General features: G+C 39.4%; 1 protein-coding gene across 1 annotated transcript in view; it reads right to left on the minus strand.

Moving 5' to 3' along the window:
- Positions 1–3952: 3952 nt before the first annotated feature.
- The window catches only part of Nlg3 (Neuroligin 3), a 90087-nt gene continuing 75119 nt past the window's right edge, over positions 3953–18920 (minus strand). The window contains exons 5-13 of the mRNA XM_033385921.1: positions 13244–13489; positions 11591–11788; positions 11116–11508; positions 10917–10953; positions 8186–8398; positions 7051–7189; positions 6807–6958; positions 6590–6702; positions 3953–5624 (exon numbers count right to left, since the gene is read on the minus strand). Of these exons, the coding sequence (XP_033241812.1) occupies positions 4504–5624; positions 6590–6702; positions 6807–6958; positions 7051–7189; positions 8186–8398; positions 10917–10953; positions 11116–11508; positions 11591–11788; positions 13244–13489 (2612 nt within the window). The 3' untranslated portion in view covers positions 3953–4503. The remainder of the gene's footprint in view (positions 5625–6589; positions 6703–6806; positions 6959–7050; positions 7190–8185; positions 8399–10916; positions 10954–11115; positions 11509–11590; positions 11789–13243; positions 13490–18920) is intronic.

Raw genomic sequence — 18920 nt, forward strand, 5'->3', positions numbered from 1 at the left:
AAAAAAAAGAGGGAAAAAAGGGGGATTAAGTGCCAAAAGATTTTCCCTTTTTTCTGTGAGTTTTTCAATTGGATTTTCGTCATTGCTAATAAAAATCAAATGAATCTTACGCCAGAGGGGGGGAGGGATAAGGAGCGGGGGGGGGGGGGAAACTACAGTTTGTGAAATGTTTTGATTCAATTATTGCGCATATGGAAAAGGATACTGCAGGATGCAAGAGCAGACATTTATTCGTTTATATTTCGTTTGAAATTAAGCTGTAAGTCCTTGCTTTATTGAGAGAGAAGGAAAGACGCTTTGTGTGGAGGAAGCAAATTTGCATAATAAATCTATTTTCAATGGATTTTCGTTGCGTCCTTTAAAGCCAAAGACACACCCACCCCGCCCCCATCCTTTGGTGTGTTTCAGCTTGAAGCCGTCGCTGAGAAACTCTCAATTTCCATCCCTGTATCTGTATCTGTATCTGTGTGTACACTCTCATATGTGCAACCATTCATCGCCTTAACTGCCGCTCAAAGTGGAAGGTTCTAGCTGCAATATTCAATGTTTTTCGTTTTTGTGTTTGATAGGGGGCAGGGGGGAGAGGGGGCGCCGAATGCGATTGAAGGGCGCCTTAAAAGGGGGATGGGGATGGGGTTTAGAAATGGAAGGGAAAAATGAATGCAATTTAAGGACTTTACTGGGGAAATTTGGGCGTAAAAACCTCATTAAAAACGGAAGAGCCACAGAAAAGCGACCGAGGGGCACTGCCGCATGATGCGTGAGATTATAGAAAATTAATAGAAAAGAGAATATAATTGTACCACTAAAATGTAGCTATAAAAATACTAAAATTAGGTATAAATATGCGGAAAAAATATACCGAATTTGGTTATAAATATACGGAAATATATATTGAAATTAGGTATAAATATAAAGAAATATATACAGAAATTAGGTATAAAAATCGGAAATATTTACATAAATTGGGTATAAATATGCGGAAATATTTACAGAAATTAGGTATAAAAATTCGGAAATATTTACAGAAATTGGGTATAAATATGTGGAAATATATATTGAAATTAGGTATAAATATGCGGAAACATTTACAGAAATTGGGTATAAATATGCGGAAATATTTAGTGAAACTAGGAATAAATATGCGGAAATATTTACTGAAATTAGGTATAAATATGCATAGTATCTCAAAAAAGCCACAGAAAGTACCAAATCTTTCTCAGCAAAGAAAAGAACGCAAAACAACCGATGGGCGCTGTTGCATGACGACTAATACGTATAAAAACGTGATCTTGGTCTGTTTATAAATGATTAGATTGTAAATAATGGTTGTATATGTCCCAAAAACCTCCTAAGCCCGACCGAAGAGTGCTGCTGTATTAAGAATAATGATTCCGAAATGAACCTCCGACCTCCCCTCAAAATTCCACCCAAGAAAACACCTAACTCGGTTTTTTCTATAATTTTTATAATTTTTTGCAACTTTATTATTTACTTAAATTTCATTTTTCTTCTTAAATGTCTGCCACTCTCCGCGTCTGATTTAATTTTTAGTTTTGTTTTTTTGTTACTGATTTTTCACTATTTCTGTTTCATTTTAGTTTGGGGAACTTTCACTGGCTTTAAACACTAGAGAATCCCGTTACGCACACTTTTCCAATGCCATAAATTTTCATGAATTTTTCCCAGTTTTAATTATATCGTTATGCAGCACTCTATATAAATACTCGTATATGTATTATTATTACATATTATTTTATATGGTTTTCTTTTTTGTTGTTGTTTATTTCGCTATTTATGCTAGAGGTTTACATCATTACAATTGTGGATATATATATATTTATAGATGCATGTTTTTTTATATTTTCAATTGGTTTTTCCATTTTCATTCCTGGATTCGGTTTTATTTGCCTCTGAATGCGTTTTTATATATATTTTACAAGTGGTTTTTCATGAAATTGTTTGCAATTTTCGCACCGTTTTCACTTTAATGATCTCTCTCTCGTTTTGCTCTTTTTTTTGTTTTAAATATAATTTCCATTTTAATTACAATTTTCGGGGCAATTGTTGAAATTATGAATAACAGAACAGCAGGGGCGGGGGGAGGGGGGGGGGGGGTCTGAAAATTATGTATTTTTCCGACTGCTTATTTCTAATGGAATTTTTAACTACATTTCCACACAGAACTTCCTAGAAAAAGACAGACTGAGAGAGAGAGAGGGAGAGAGGGAGAGAGGGCGACGCTTGTACGAGTTTATATCGTTTCGTATTTAATTTTAATGGCTATATAAATATTTATTTAGTTACATAACAAAGTAGCCTGCATGCTTAATTCTAACAGTTTAAATTTCCTTTTGTTTTCCTCCTCCTCTCTCTGGCCAAAAGTTTAGTTTTTCCATTCAGAGCCACGGCCAGGAGGCCTCCTATACATGATTTGATTTCCTGTTCTGTTCTGTTCTGTTTCTGTTTCTGTGTGTGTTTTCCTCTGGAAATTGTATTTTCTCTGCTAAATTTCTTGTGTAGTAGATTATACATATTTCTGCCACTGCCTATAGTTTTTTTCTTCTATTTTTTCTTCTATTATTTACACACAATAATCGTACTCGTACGCGTACACAATTTATAATTCAGTCTTTGGAAGAATAACATTTATGTTTCTGTTCTTTACTTTTTTTTTTGGTTTTTATTTTTTTCCTAGGTTTTCTACTGAATAATATTCGACTTTAATCTAGTAACAGAACGGAGTGGGGGCAGGGGGTAGATTTCGCTCCATAACTTGGAATTTGTGAGTGTTTTTTATTGGTCCTAATCGGGTTTGAAAAGACAGACAGCTCGTTTCAGGGCTATAAAAGGAAAGCTGTGAAACAGTTATTGGAAAACTAATCGAATAAGTCTTGGAAATTGGTATAAATAATTGTAGAAATAATAGTGGAAAGAGTTAGTGTGAAATTGTGGTCGTAAAATAATAGGAAAATGGTCGAAAATCTAGTGAAATAAAAGTCAAATTTATTATGAATTTTGTTCAAATTCAGGTCGAATTACGTTGAAATTCTGGTCGAAATAGTGGTTTAAAATGGTCTGCCAAAATTGTCTAAATAATAATAGAAAATGGCCGAAAAAATCTTTGAAAAATGTTGAAAGTGTCCAAAATAAAGGTCGAAAGTGGCGAAAAATATTGGTCGAATTTTAATAGAATTTTTAGCAGAAATATTTGACGAAAAACTGGTCGAAATAAATGTGAAATGTGGTCATATTTGTGTTCTTCATATATGTAGTTCTAGAAAGTGGCTCAAAAGTGGTCGAAATATACCATTCAAATGGTTGAAAGTTGTCGAAATTGTTGTCGAAAGTGGTCGAAATAAAGGTAGAAATATAGGTCGAAATGAAGGTCGAAAAAGTTCGAAATATAGGTCGAAAGTGGTGTAATAGTAGTATTACAAATATCGGTCGAATTAATGATCGAAAATGATAAGAATTTTGGTCGAAAGTAGTAGAAATATTGGCCAAAAACCTGGTATAAATAAATATAATATGTGGTAAAATTTAAGTTGTTGAAATAGTTGTAGAAAGTGGCTCAAAAGTGGTCGAAATATACCATTAAAATAGTCGACAATTTTCAGAAATAATGGTATAAAATTAGTGGGAATTTCCCTTTAAAATGGTTGAAAGTTGTCGGAATTGTTGTCGAAAGTGGTCGAAATAAAGGTCAAAATATAGGTCGAAAGTGGTCGAAATAATAATCGAAAATGGTCAAAATAATACTCATAATAATGGTCTAAATTGTAATCGAAAGTGGTTGATATAGGTCCAAATAAAGGTCGAAATATAGGTCGAAAGTGGTCGAAATATAGGTCGAAAGATAGGTCGATAGAGGTCGAAATAATAATCGAAAATGGTCAAAATAATACACATAATAATGGTCTAAATTCGAATAGAAACTGCTCGATAGTTAAATTATCGCCAGGGACCAGTTGTCAAGTTCCTATCGAATCGAATTTCTTATAGGTTAACCGCTTTAAACACAAAGAAATCAAGAAAGCCCTGACCTAAAAATAAATCCCTATGATTTATGGCAAAGAATGAATGTTTTTCCAAGTTGTGGGCGCTTTTCCTTGGGCGATAATGATTCCTAACAACAATCTCTAAGCTTTAGATATAACTATGTACAATATACAATGTATATATATATATGTATATACGATCTATATATGTAAAATCAACTAGCAACAAAGTTATGGCTTGGTCAGCGAGTATTAGCTTTGGATTTCAAATCCTGATACATCAGGACACATCGGCATTCACACACTTACGGCGCTATAGAGAGAGAGAGAGAGAGAGGCAATTAGATCTAACCATTCACCCAGGGGGACACTCACCGACAGCTGAAATTTGTAGGGGAAATGGAAAGGAAGGAGGGAGATGGGAGATGGTAGGGGGGGAGGGGGGCGTATAGGAGGGACTGTGCGCTTAGAGATCACATTTAAAACGCACGGTCAATTAATGTCACACACGGAGCTCATCCATCAGTGGATGTTGCTGCTGTTGCTGTTGCTGCTGCTGCTGCTGGTGGTGCTGCGTGGTGGCTGCCACAATCACTGGCACTGTGGGCGGGGTGGGCACCACCAGTCCACCGGCTGTGGTTAGAACGGTGGTCATGCTTTGATTATGATGATTCTGCAAATGTTGCTGATGTGTTACCACGTGCTGTTGCTGTTGTTGCTGCTGTTGTTGCTGCTGCTGCTGATGCGACTGATGCTGCTGCGAGGGGGAATGCTGCTGGGCCTGCGCCTGGGTCTGCTTCATGCAACTCTTTTTGGTCAGAGTCCCGCACTGATTGCCCAGCACTTGCAGGGCATGCGTTGGTGGGACACCACCGCCACCGCCCCCTGAGTCCTGCATCGTTTTCATGTGCTTCGGCGGAGGCGGGGCACGATGCGGAATGTCGGCGAATTCCGGAGGCGGCAGCTGGTGGTGTTGCATGGCATGATGATGGGATAGGATCGTCCCGGGGTCGCTCTTTGCATGGATTGTCAGGGTTTCGAGGTCCCCGCAGATGCTGTTCGGGATCTGGCCATTCTCCTGGCGCTTCAGCTTTGTCTGCGGCCGGGGCTCGCTCAGACGCGTCTTATCGCGCTGGTAGTAGACGCCCGCAAAGATCAGGACATTGAGGATCAGCAGGGAGCAGCCGATGGCAATGGTGACACTCAGCGCCGTGGAATACGCCGCAAAGCCATCGTTGTCCTGCGAGGCACTGGCCGCTCCGCCGGCCGCATGGTCCGGGTCCATCATGTCGTCGGGATAGATCTTATTGCCGCCGTAGCGAGTGCCGTTCCGCTGCAGGGAGGACGAGGGAGAACTGAGATTCAGCAGGGAGAACACTTGATTCGTGAATATCGTAAAGTTTCCCATTGCCGCCGCATTGGCAGCCCTCGAGGTGTAGGGGGGATTCAGGGGTTTCACAGAGGCATCGTTGGGGATATTGTTGTCCTCATCGTCCTCGTCGTGCAGCTGATGATGGGCTGCCGGGACATTGTCGCCGCCCGGCTTGTGCAGATCCGGTATCAGATTCAGCCAAAACGATAGACGATGTGCCCGATAATGGTTTTTGAGCTTTGGTTTCGTGTCTGGAAATGGAGGAAAAAATCACGAAAGTGGGGTTCAGCTTAGTAGGATTTATTTTGAGGACGAATCGATAGGTATCGAAGTGGTAATCGAACTGTTTATCGTAATATTTATCGAGAGGATTATATGTAGATGGTAATCGAAAGAGTGAACAAAGTGTTATCGAAATATTAATCGATATTGTTATCGAATGAGCCAAACAACATGTTATCGATGCATTTATCGATATTTCTTTCAAAACTGTTATCTAAATGGTTATCGAACGAGATAAACAACATGTTATGGAAATTTGTATCGATATGTTTATCGAATTTGTTACCAACAGAGCTAAACAGCGTGTTATCGGAGTATTTATCGATATTGTTATTGAAATTGTTATGGTTTATTTCGAAGTATTTATCGACATTGTGAACAGAAGTGTTATCTAAACTGTTATCAAAATATCTGACGAGTGTGTTATCGAAATTGGTTAAGCGATTTTTATCGAATTATCTATCGAACGATTCTTGGTAATCGAGAATCTATAAATCGAATTTATCGATATTGTTATCGAACGATATAAACAACGTGTTATCGAAATATTTGTCGATATTGTTATCGAACTTGTTATTCTTTCCATGGATGTATCGAAATTGTGAAGATAAGAGTTATCGAGACAGTTATCGATTGTGTTATCGAAATAGGTTAACAAATTTTTATCGAAGTATCTATCGAACGATTCTTGATAATCGATGATCTGTAGAGGGAACTATGGAAATATATCGAAATAATTATTGAAGCTGTTATCGATGTATCTATCGGAATAATGATTAAAAAAGCTATTAAAATATTTATCGAAATAGTTATTAAAAGTAATAAACTAATTGCTATTGACCTTGTTATCCATAATTTTGTGAAAATTCGTATCGATAAATTTATCGATAAATTATAAATTTTCTAAAAATTCCAAATAATTCCAAATACTAACCAAAATTGAGGTATTTCTTGTGCACACTCTCGTACGCCGTCCACTCGATGGTCTTGTAGCGACTCCTCTCCTGTCGACTGCTGTGCTCCGATTCCATTTGTTCATTTGGATTGCTGCAACGCGAGGGAGGGAGAGAGGTAGAGGGAGATTGGAAATTCAGTTTCCGATGAGGGACTGCCTGCCACTGCCACCGCGTGGGCCTGTGCCATTTACTCACCCTGTGCGGACAAAGTTGGCCCAGTAAAACATGACCACCTCCGATAGACTGATTTCGGTTTTCGTGTAGTTGCGCGTGAAATGATTGAAACCGCCAACGAGCGGTGCCCCAAAGATATATGGCAGGTCCTCGCCATGGATGCAGCCCTGACGCTGCAACAGAGGGGGAAGGGTGGGAGGGAGGGAGACTCAATTTAGTAGCCACTTGCCCTGACCCTTGATGGACTAGGCTGCCCAAAACTCACCTGCGGATAGTCCCCGAAGCGCGTCTGATAGTCGAAAACATATAGATACGAGTTTCGATGATCCGCCGAATGCAAATCCACAGTTTGTGCTGCCGGTGCCACGACCTGGGCATCGCTCAAAGCCTCCAGTGTTTCGTCGCTGCAACAACAACAACAAAAAAAGAGGGGCATTAAAATCAAATAACAATTTTCCCAACCACCTCCCCAGGACCGATGCAATTTTCCGGCTATTTTCCCGCATTACCTCGCCAGATGCCACTCTGCCATCGAGAGTTTTATGCTCAAGTGTGCATCTAACAAGCCACTTTTAAGGGCTGCCACTTTGAATACCTGTTTACCCCCGGAGGAGGAGAGCGGCAGCAGTCCTCGGCGAAGGACTAAGCCTATTTCGAGACTGATTTGCTGCATTTCTATCTCTCTTTCCTTTTTTTTTTTTGGTGGGATCGCAGAAAAGCGCAACAAATTTGAATAAAAACCATTTGCCGGATATTTCGCCCGCTCGGAAAAATGCACATACATTTTCCTGCGACTGTGACAGGGCTTTAATTTTTCCGCTGGAAAATGTGTACTAAATGTGGCTTCAATAATTGTGGACTCCCCAGGAGGAGCGCCTTGCCACGGGTCTCTGATGAAGCATGAAACGTTGCAACTTAACGCACGTCTGCACACATTTCCGTAGCCCAAAAAGAAAATCTTTGGGAAATCAATTGATATTGAAATGTAATTCCGCATAAATTATGCAAACACAGAAACACAAAATTGCAAAATCAAATCGAAAGCATAAATATTGATTGGAAATGTAAGGAATTTTCCATAACACTTTTGTGCCTCGTGTGCAACAGAATGTAGGAAAATCTGAAAAACTGCAGCATTATTTATGAAGATTGGCAGTCGGTAGGGGGGTGGGGGGTTGCATAAGATTGAAATAAAGATTCATTCAAAGCCGCTTTAATTGAAAACCTCACACGCTCCGCCGCTCCATTGCTCCATCGTTCTCCAGGACATGCCATTGCGCATTTAATTAAGAGGGAAATATTTATTCGGCATCCAGTCCGTCTTTCCTACCTCTTTTTTCGGGTGTTGCAAGGGGGTGGGGCATGCCGCATGGGGGACACATACAAACGCAATTACTCACCGGATATTAATTGGATGCTGGACGGGCCTCTCCCAATCCGTGTACTCGTTGACAATCGTTGCGAATATCTCGTTCAAATGAAACGTGTACGTGTTCCTCACGTAGGCCTTTAAAATTCTCGACCTTCGATCCGCCTCGATGCCGTATTGCACATCGCCCGAATTGAAGCTGAAAAAGGCCTCGGCACGTGTCACCCCGGCCATCAGGTCGTATCTGTGTGGGAGGGTTAAAAGCGTGAATAAAGATGAGGAATATTCACCAGCAGGAGGGATAAGTATGGGCGCGAAAGTGCGTGAGGGGCGAAGGTGTGTCCTGCCTGTTTGTTAACCCTTTCTGATAGCCGGCAGTTCGAGAGGGCTTTATCGCTTTATTTATTTTTAGAGATTTACTTTTCATTTATTGATATTTGTTATATCTAAAAAAGGTGTCTTTTTAAATTTGTTTTTGTGTTTCAATTTTATTTTGATTATTTCTCTTTTTGTTTGAGAAAATATACATATAAAAAAAAACAAAAAAAAAAACAAATAAGAATAAAAATAAAATTAATACAAATTTACAATTTATTTATTATTTTAAATTTATTAATTTATTTATTATTTTTAAATTTATTTATTTATTATTTTTAAAAAATTTATTTATGTATTATTTTATTTTTAAATTTATTTATTTATTACTACTTTTTTTTTATTTATTTTTAAATTGTTTTAATAATTTTTTGTTTGTTCATTTTGCATTTTTATTTGTTGGATTTTTTGTATAAAATATATTTTTACTTCTTGTATTATTATTATTTATTTAATTTTTTTTTAATTGTGTTATATTTATATTTAATACTTTTTTCGTCGTTTCCTTTTTTTTTTTTTTAGGTATTAATAAGAATTAATAAGAATGTTGTAATTATAATTTTATTATTTTTTATATATATTTTTTTCTTTTTTAACATTTAGTTCCCTTTATCGCTGCAGCCACAATAATGTCTCTTCCCTGAACCATTTCTCTGGCAACCAGTTTCTCTGGCAGTCATTTGTTAGACTCCTTGACCCTTGAACCCCCCCTCCCTGGCTCCTGAAACCGCACACTTGGAGCAGCTGCCTCCCACTGCATCGTTCTCTCTTTCTAGGAGAAGCTTCTCTATGGTCATTCGAGTGCATTTTCCTCATTTTAAATGTATATTTTCCCTCCTACATTTTCGTGGCTTATTTGCTTGGGCGATGCAGCAGAGATATCCAAAGAATATTTGGTAAATTTTGTGTTTGCTCTTTGTGTGTGCCATCTGTTTAATGGAATTCCTGCAGAGGTAGGGCTCTGTAGTGCTCTTCTGTGTGTGGGTAGGGAAATGCTTTTAAACTGCACACAAACGAAATATTTATACTCGGTTTTCGGAGCAGTCCTTTGCCGCACTGACTAATAGCCTCTTGGGCATTGATGGGACACCCTGCAGAAGCAGGAACCAAAAACCAGAATCCCAGATAAGTCCAGGATGCAGATACAAATAAATTCCTAGTTAAACGAAGAATGCCCGCCACTGTATCCCTGGGATATCTGGGGCTCAAAGGGTTCAAAGAGTTCCATCATGAACTATTCATTCGATTGAATTTTCTGTTAAGTCTCAACACGAATTGAATTTCAGTAACCCAGTTTTAGGTCTCGACAATCAAAGCGCACCGCACATCAATTATGTGAATCGCTGCTCTAATTAGCTGTTAATAATATATATATTAACATTTTGTAAAATGGCCTCCAACACACACACAAAGTGCATAAATCAAGTGGCACCGCAGCCCACACACAATGGCCGCCCGAGGGGGCCGGCCAGGTCTTTGCGTGCCTAATGTGCATTAATTAATTACACTTGCAGTCCAGGTAGAAGGCAGGGGGCAGGAGGCAGGAGGAGAGTGCATGTTTAGCCCTTATCGGTGGCTAAACTAACGACACTCTTGAACGCCAGATAAAGGGCAGGCAGCCCCAACAACACTGCCGAAAAGAACGAAAGTCGCAACGAAACTTTAAATTAATTATGTGGCATAGTGAGGGCTCGGGTTTCAGCTACAGCAGTGGCTACACGACAGAGTGGACGGACACGGAGAAGAGGTGGATTGATGGATATATCTTTAAGCCAGGAAGACATAGCACTCCTTTGAGAGCGAATTTCGCGTTAATTTTGAAGAATTTCTAAGAAAGAACCTCACTCCAGGCACGTCGGTGTCTTAATTACGTGTAATATACATGTCAAATGTATTTAACACGTGTGTATGTAATGTATCATGAATGTTCAGTAATTTTACATGTAAAAAGGGGAATAGTCGCCTGTAGAATGTAAAATCTATGTACATGTAATGTAAAATCTATGTCAAAAAAGACTTGTGGCTCGACAAAAACGTTTTAAATGGTTTTCCTCATTCTGTCTGTAATAATCATACGATCTTAACTATTTTTGGTAAATGGTTAGATAATTCCATTATCTATAGCTGCGTTACCACTCCGGCTCTATATTTGATTGATTCCTGAATTAAACCCATTAATTCTTTCATCTGTTGCCACTCTCGAGTCGAACCTTCTCTCTATCAAATTTTCACTCTATCGAGCTACTACTGTACTCAAAATGGGATGTTTATGATGGACGTGTGTGTGTGCAAAGTGTTGAGGTAAAAATAATTAAATTCCCGCCTGGTCCAGAGCCGTGCCTTGGCTTCGGCTTCGGCGTTGGCTTTACCTTTGGCCGACAACTTACCTTGACAACTTGTTAATGGCAGTTTTTCTCATTAATACTGCATTAATTAAAAACAGTCCGTGCCATGTGTGTAAAGTGGCAGCAGAGAAAGCATTAAAAGAAGGAAAAAATATACGAGGGACGGAATTATAATTTATTTTAATTATGCAAGGGAAATATATATGCAAAAAAAAGGGCATCTGTGATATTAATATCTCACCGATATTCTCCAGTTGTCCGGGCGTGCCCCAGCCTCCGGCAGCGGCAATACCCGCCTCCCCGCCGAGGCCATTCCCGGCGGCCGTGGAGGCCTGCGCCTGGGCTTGAGCTGCCGCCGAGCCCGGCGCCGGTGGCACATAATCTCCGCCATCGATGACCACTCCGTCGATGCTCGGCCCAAAGGCGAAACCGAACTCGGGCGGACGTATGGGGACGCTCAGCAGTTGCTCGAGCGTCTTCTCTCGCAGGCACTTCATCAGATGGGCGTGCGGCAGGTCCGAGGCGCAGTTCACGTGGTGGGCCACGACGGCGGCATATTTCGCCGGATTGCTGACCAGCGACCAGGGTGCCAGCCCCGAGCCGGACATCAGGATGGCCCGATTGAAGAGCAGGCCTGGCGAGTGACACGAGAATGGCAGGGATTTCAAGCGAAATGTCTTGTCAGAGAGAGAGTGGGTAGGGGGAACACTACTTACCCTCTGGCACGGCCATTGATGAAATGAGAAAGTGGACGCACGCCGCCCCAGTGCCGTGTCCGGCGAGGGTTATGCTGTTCGGATCCCCGCCAAAGGCAGCAATGTTCTCCTTGAGCCAATGCAGTGCGGCAATGATGTCCATCAGGCCATAATTGGCCGGCAGCTTCGAGTATCGGTCCGTGTTGGCATTCAGGAATCCTGCAAAAAGGAATACGTGCATTCATAGTTTTTTCGTCACATAATCGATGATTCGGTTGCTCGTTTAATGCACATTTAATCGATTCTGAGCAGTCGTGCAGTCAGTCGGTTATGTCGTCCGTTGCCTATTTAAAATGTCGAAACGCAATGGCAGGCGGTAGGCGGTAGGCGGCAGGCGGCAGGCGACAGGCGACACTTTTTCACTGCAAAGTCACGCGTGCAAATCATGATGTCAGCACTTCCGTTTCCTCTGCAACACCAACAGCTACAGCGGTGGCAGCAGCGGCAGCAGCAAACGAGTGGATGGAGCGCCCAAATGAGGTCGCCACTAATTTTGCCTGTGCTTTTGAATTTGCACAGTGTTTCGGGGTCACACAGTGGCGAAAAGGTGATTTGTTGGAGAGCAAATTTTCCAAGATATTTGGTATTTTCGTGGGGACACATACGAGCATGAAAAGGAGCCCTAAACATAGATCATAGATCTCTATGATTCCTGTAATATTATTTTGAACATTATCTAGGGTTCTCTGGTATTTTTCTAGAATTTTCTGGTATTTTCTAGAATTTTCTGGTCTTTATATAGTCCTATGCGGTATTTTCTATTGTGTTCTGCATTTTTCTAGTATTTTCTGATATTTTCTGGTGTTTTTAGTATTTATTTAGTATTTTGTTATTTTCTAGCTTTTTCCGATGTTTTCTTGGTATTTTCTGAAATTTTTGTTCAGTATTTTCTGATATTTTCTGGTTTTAGTATATTTTGTATTTAATATGGTATTTAACTGGTATTTTTCCTAGCATTTTTTCCTATTCTCTCCTGGTATTTTCTGGAATTTTTTGTAGTATTTTTCAGTTTTCCTCGGAGAAGTAAAATCTAGTATTTTATAGTGTTTTATATGGTATTTTACTGGTGTTTTATGGTATTTTTATGGTATTTTTCTAGTATTTTTTCCTATTCTCTCTCCTCATAACATGAATGTATAATTTCCCAAAGGTTCCAAGATTTCATGTTCATGTTCATCTTTGACAATTTGAATGCATTGCTTTCCTTGTTGCCGCAGCCTGGAACCACTGTATCCTGTGTAGATTTTTGTATGCCTGAGTGTAACTAAATTAGTTAGATTATGGAATAAATGTACGCCTCATTGCTGCTGCCATTGTTGCTGCTGCTTTCGTAGTCGTTGGCTGCTTCTGCTGTTGTTCAACGGAAGTGCAGTTGATGTTGCAAGAGTGCTGCTGGCATCCTGGCACTGGCACTGGCACTAGGACTGGCTTAAAAGCCGCTGCTCTGCACAGTCGATTGGTTGGCGGCACGTTTGCCTCATTGCACCGACCACCGCCACTCCACGCCCCACCACTCTGCTGTCGTTCGTCGTTCATTCGTTGTCGACTGTCGTTCTCTGGTCATGCACTCAGCATATCAATTAGCATTAGGATTTGAGTGTGCAGAGCACTTACCCAGCACTCCGAGGCGATAATTTATGGTTACCACCAATATTTGTCCATAGCTTGCCAGAACGGAGCCATCGTACGGATTGCCGCTGTTCCATTCATATGATTCGCCATGGACAAACACCAGCACAGGATATTTTGTGGGATTTCCACTGCCCGACGACGAGGAGGAAGACGACGACGATGAGGAGGAGGAGCCGGAACTGCCGCCAGAGGAGGAGCTGCCACTGCCCGTGGAATCCCTTGAACCAACTGCAAGGCAAAGCAGAAGGAAAATATGTTAATTGACAGATCAATGCAGAAAATAAAAAATTGATTCTCCTTCCCTCCGTCGGATGGCATTCCCGTGTAATATTTCAAGGCTAAATAATTGTACGAAAAGATTTACACGACGAAGAAGAGAAAAACCCACAACCCGAACCCAAAGCCACCGTGTAAAGCCCTTAAGCCTTGTCCATTAATCAACTGGATCTGCTGTTTCTCTATATTCTCCAAGGAAAATTCTTGCCAAGGTAAACAAGGCCCTAAATCAGCCATCAGCCAGGTCGACAAAAACGCAAGACAAATGAGCGTCTAAGCCTCTGAAAATAGGCAAATTATATTCGTAAACAACTCTTTTTTCCTCCTCGTGTGACGAAAAGAAAAGCCAAAGTCATCGATGGAGCAGCACCAGGCCCTTCAGATCTAGTGGTTCTTTCCTAATCTGAATGGACACGTTTTCCAGCTTAAGGCAGAGGCTTCTCTTTCCAGAGAGAGTGGGAGAAAACAATCATTGGATTGGATTTGGAGACCTTTCTTTCCTGCTGACGTGTGTGGAGTGTGTGGAGAAAGTTTTTGGCGGAGGATTTAATGGAATGAAGAGTGATATATGGGATGTATAAGGGATAAAGAGGGCATTGAGAAGGGAACATATTTGCAGAGTGTCTCTCCATGAATTTAAAATAGATTAAATATTATTTTGCAGATTTTATAATGGATTTTTTTTTTTTATCCGGTTAGTATTTTTATAGTTTTTCTAGTATTTTGTGGTATATTTCTACAATCTGTATTTTAGTATGGTTTTAGTAATTTTCAGGCCTCTAGTATTTTCTGGTATTTTTCGAGTTCAGTAACTTTGGAGTATTTTTCTGTTAATTTTGTTCAAAATTTTCGGGTATCAATAGCAGTCTATTATTTTTCTGATATTATTTTTGGTAATTTTTCTGGTACTCTTTTTGGTATTTTTTCTAGTATTTTTCTGGTATAATCTCTGGTATTTTCTGGTATAATGTCAGGTATTTTTCTGGTATTTTTTTCTAGTATTTTTCTGTTATTTATTCTAGTACTTTTTCTTGTATCAGAAATAATTTTCCTCGAAATTTTACGTTTTCTTCTATGTTTGAAGTTTGAGGTTTTTAAACAGAATTTAGAGGGAAAGCACAGCGTAACAGGGAATCTATTTCTTGGAGAATAAAGACAAAGACTATCCACAACGTTTCCTTATAAATTAAAATCTCACTTTAAAGCAAAAACTCGAAACCGAATTCCCAAAGAACACACGAAAACTGCAAACAGAAATCCATCCAAGGAGGATAGCGACAGAGGGGGCTTGCAGGGCGGTGGCTGCATCTTTGTTAGAGATATGTACATATCGTCATGTATCTGAGCGAGTGCATGGCTTGTATCTGACATCAGACTTTGCTCCCACCCGCCCCACACCCCTCTTTCCACTAGAAGTATAACAAAAGCAAGCACATGGAAAGTTCTCTCCGCTCCTTTCTTCTGGGCTGGAACAAAAGAACTTGCTTATCAAAGCGGAAAAAGAGTTGTAAGGGTGGGGGGATTGGGTGCGGGGGTGGTGGGTTTGGGTGGGGTGGCAGGGTTAGGATGTGGCTGAAGAAGTGCCACCAAACGACGCACCAGGAAACCAAGTTACTGTGTCACTGACTTTTATAAATAGCGCGAACAAAGAGACTCGTGTGGCAGACACAATGAACGGAGGATGGCTGCAGTGGAGGGGCAGGCGAGAATGGGAGTATCAATGTCAATATCTATATAAAAATCTTCACACTTTCAGGAGCTAATTCAACGGCTGGTAAAGGGGAGAATATTCTAGGGAAATATTCTGGGGAAATAGAAAACATTTTGTAGCCCAAGAATTTGGCCAAGTATTTTAACAAATTACCACGCCACAAAATGGCCAACAATTTCGGGCCAATTTCTGTATTAATTCGGGGCGGGAAAACTTTACTAACTGCAGCCTATAAATGCCTTTGGTTTGCCACAAAAATTGGACAACAAAAAAAGGTTTCCGCAAAGTGAGGGGCAGGGGCAGGGGCAGGGACGGCGGAGGCATGTTTCCAAGCAACATGCAAACAGCATTTAAAACTTTTCTGCAAGTAAAAACTTTTGTTGTCATTTCAGCATAAAATGGGCGACATTTCTGTGTGCGTCTGCATGTTGCATGTGCCCCCAAGGAGGGGAGGAATTAAACTTTTATGACTGCCCCGCCCCCCCCAAAGAAGAAGGAGTACAGAAGAAAGTCAAACCAGCGAGGAAGGGGGACAAATCCCGCCCCTCCCCCCCGTACAAATGTCGCTAGTTTTTCCCCCGGAAAGAAAGTTTCCTCTGGCATAATTTTGTGTTGCGAAAATGTAAATATATTTTGTACATATGACATTTCGTGGCAGAGCGATGACTTTTGTGGCACGCAGGGGTGGGGTGTGGGAGGTGGTGTGGCATCTTGTTAATAAGTTGAAACATGTTTTAATTTACAAGGATCCAATGCGCTGCTTTGGGGAAACCCTAATCCCTGCGCCCCTAAATTGGCGGTGGCAGGAAGATGCCATTTGCCACACACTGTGTGGCAGGCAGTGGAAAGTTTTGTGTCGACAGTTTTCTGGTGTATTTTGACTGGCATAAATTTAATCATATTTTCGGAGCGGGACTGTGGCATGTGGCATGCCCCCATTTGGCTGAATTTTTGGGCGGCAACGAGTGACTAAATGGAACTAATGTGATTGACAGGAGTACACCCCCCTGCCTCCCCCCTGTGAAAGATGTCAACAAAGGGGAGACAGTAAGAGAAAGTAAAAGGGAAAGGAATCTCCAAAGAGAGTTCCCGAAACATTCCCGAAATGATTGCGCAAAATTGCTTAAAGTATGGAAGAGTTTTTCCATGATTTTCGTACATTCTTTAAAAATTTTCCTAGAATTTTGAATGGAAATATCTTTGATTTTAAAGGAAAATCAATTTCAAATTATTTTTTGGGCTTGGTAATATTGCTTGGTATATTTTCCATTGAAAATCTCTCAAAAGTAGGTCTCTCTTTTTTCAAAAAAATAATATGTGCAACTTTCCCGCAAACAAACGCAAATCTCTTGGGTTTTCTTTTCTTTACTTTCGTTGTTTGATCATAAAATTTGTCTGCCATTGAAATTCATTTTCCAAGTTTAGTTTTGCTTGTTTTGTGGCCTCTTCCACAACACACCACACGAAACACACTCGAAAACACACTAAAATAGAAAGAAATCTCCTCAAATAGAAGGAAAATCTAAGAAAAATAGAAGGAAAAACCGAAAGAAAAGGCCTTCAGGCAACCCGAAAAAAGTAGGTGAAATCAATATCCTCCAACTCATTTTCCTGCTGCTCCTCCCTCCCCCCTCCCTAGCCCAAACAATTGCTAGTTGTGTTCGATGCTGAAAGATGCCCCTGTCCCTGCCCCTGCCCCTGCCCCTTGCACCTTGCCGCACGCTCTCAGAACACAGAGAAAAATGTAGTTCATTTCGTTTTATGGCAGCAAGAAAATTTCATTTCGTGCGAGCTTCAAGTTTAGTGTCGCCTTTTGTTACAGTAGAGATTTTGTTGCAGTTGCCTAACAGTACAGTGAAGGCTCATTAAAGGGGGAAAACACTTTAGAGGTGGGAAATGTATTTTGCGGATCTGTGGATAATCCTTCTCCAAGGAATACTATTTGTTGATGGAATAGACCACCCAAAGGAGGGCTATGGAAGGATTTTTGCTATATTTTCTATTAAATAATTTGCATTATTTATTTAAAATTTATTAATTTTTATGTAATTTGCATTTATTTTTTGGTTTTTAATTTGAATATAATTTTTGGGAACCTTTTAACTGAGGAAGAAAACAATTAAACCCCTCGCATCCCCTTCTGCCGATCACTCTGTCTCTCTATCCCAGTGTGTCTTAGCAGTAAGGTCTGGGCTTGCAGAGAAGAGAGCGCATCACCGCATTTTATCTATTTTTATTATTTTTTATAAATTATTTTTATGTATTATTTATTTTTTTTTTTTATTATCTTTTTTTTTTTTTTGTATGAATATTATTAATTATATTTTTTGTTATGCAATATTTTTATTTTATTTTATATTATTTTTATTATTATATTATTTCTTATTTCATATTATTTTTATATTGTTTATCATTTATTTGTATCATATATTATTAATTATAAATTATTATTATCATTTTATTTTGTCGTATTTTTATTTTGTTGATCATTTTTTTAATCTTATTTATTTTTATAAATAATTTTTTTTTTATTATTATTTAATGATTTTTTATTATTGCTTTCTCTTCTATCCTTACCATCTCTTTATTAAGTTCTTGCCTTTTTCTGCTCTATTTTTTTTTGTACATTTTTTATCACCTATCGAGTCTCCACTGTCTGTGTTTTTCCCTTTTGGCTGCCACAGGTTTTTTTCACACAATTTAAAGTGTTTGTCCAACATATACTATTCTCCGTGTCTGCCTCTGCCTCTGCCCTTTGCCCCTTGCCTTCTCCTTCAATTTATTTTGTTGTTTCTATTTGGATTTTTATCGATTTAATAAATTGCAGAGTTGCTCTTTGCTCTCCTTATTTTTTTTTCTGTGTGTCTTCAATTTAAGGTTCAGTGCGCTTTTTGCTGAGAACAGAAGAGTTTTTGGTTTTTGCTGCAGTTTTCGGTGGAGTTTTGCAGGTGACACAGTTTTCACAGTCACGTAGCCTTCCATCATCCTTTTTTATGGCCATCATTTTTCAGCACTTGGTAGTAAATTTTTCGTATGCTTTTAATGCATCAGAAAATCGCAAACTACGGAAATATTGATTTCTCCTGAATTGAAACTTTTTTTTTAGTCATGAATTGAACTGTTTTTCGCTCTTGAATCCAAACTGTTTTGACGTTTATTTCATATAGTTTTTTTTTGAGCAAGATTTTTGTGCAGGAAAATGTATTTTCAGTTTCTTTTTTTCTATTATTAGTTTTGCCCAAGTTCTAAAATTTGTCTTTTATTTTTTGTCCCTTTTTACATTTTTTCTCTTTTTCTTATATATTTTTTCTTCTTTTTTATATATTTTTTCTCTTCTTTTATTTATTTTTTCGTTAATTTTTCTCATTTTTTATATATTTTATTCTTTATTTTTCCATTCATTTTTTCCCATCCTTTTCTTTCTTTTTTTATATTTTTTTGAAAGGTTTTTTGTTATTTTTTTTTGGTCCAACTTTTGGCATTTGGCGGCCACTTTTTTGGCTTTACTATATTTTTAGCTTCTCGGTGGCTCTGGGGTCAGAGGTCACGGGGCTTAAGTGCCGCTCAAAGATTAACAGTGGAAACATCTTTCGGGGGCTTCAACTTTTTGCGGCAATTGAATTATTCATCAGACAAGACCATAAATGGGGCTGGAGTGGGTGGGGTTCCAAA

This window comes from Drosophila pseudoobscura, chromosome 2 (assembly GCF_009870125.1).
Source record: "Drosophila pseudoobscura strain MV-25-SWS-2005 chromosome 2, UCI_Dpse_MV25, whole genome shotgun sequence".
In the NCBI taxonomy this organism is placed as follows: Eukaryota; Metazoa; Arthropoda; class Insecta; order Diptera; family Drosophilidae; genus Drosophila; species Drosophila pseudoobscura.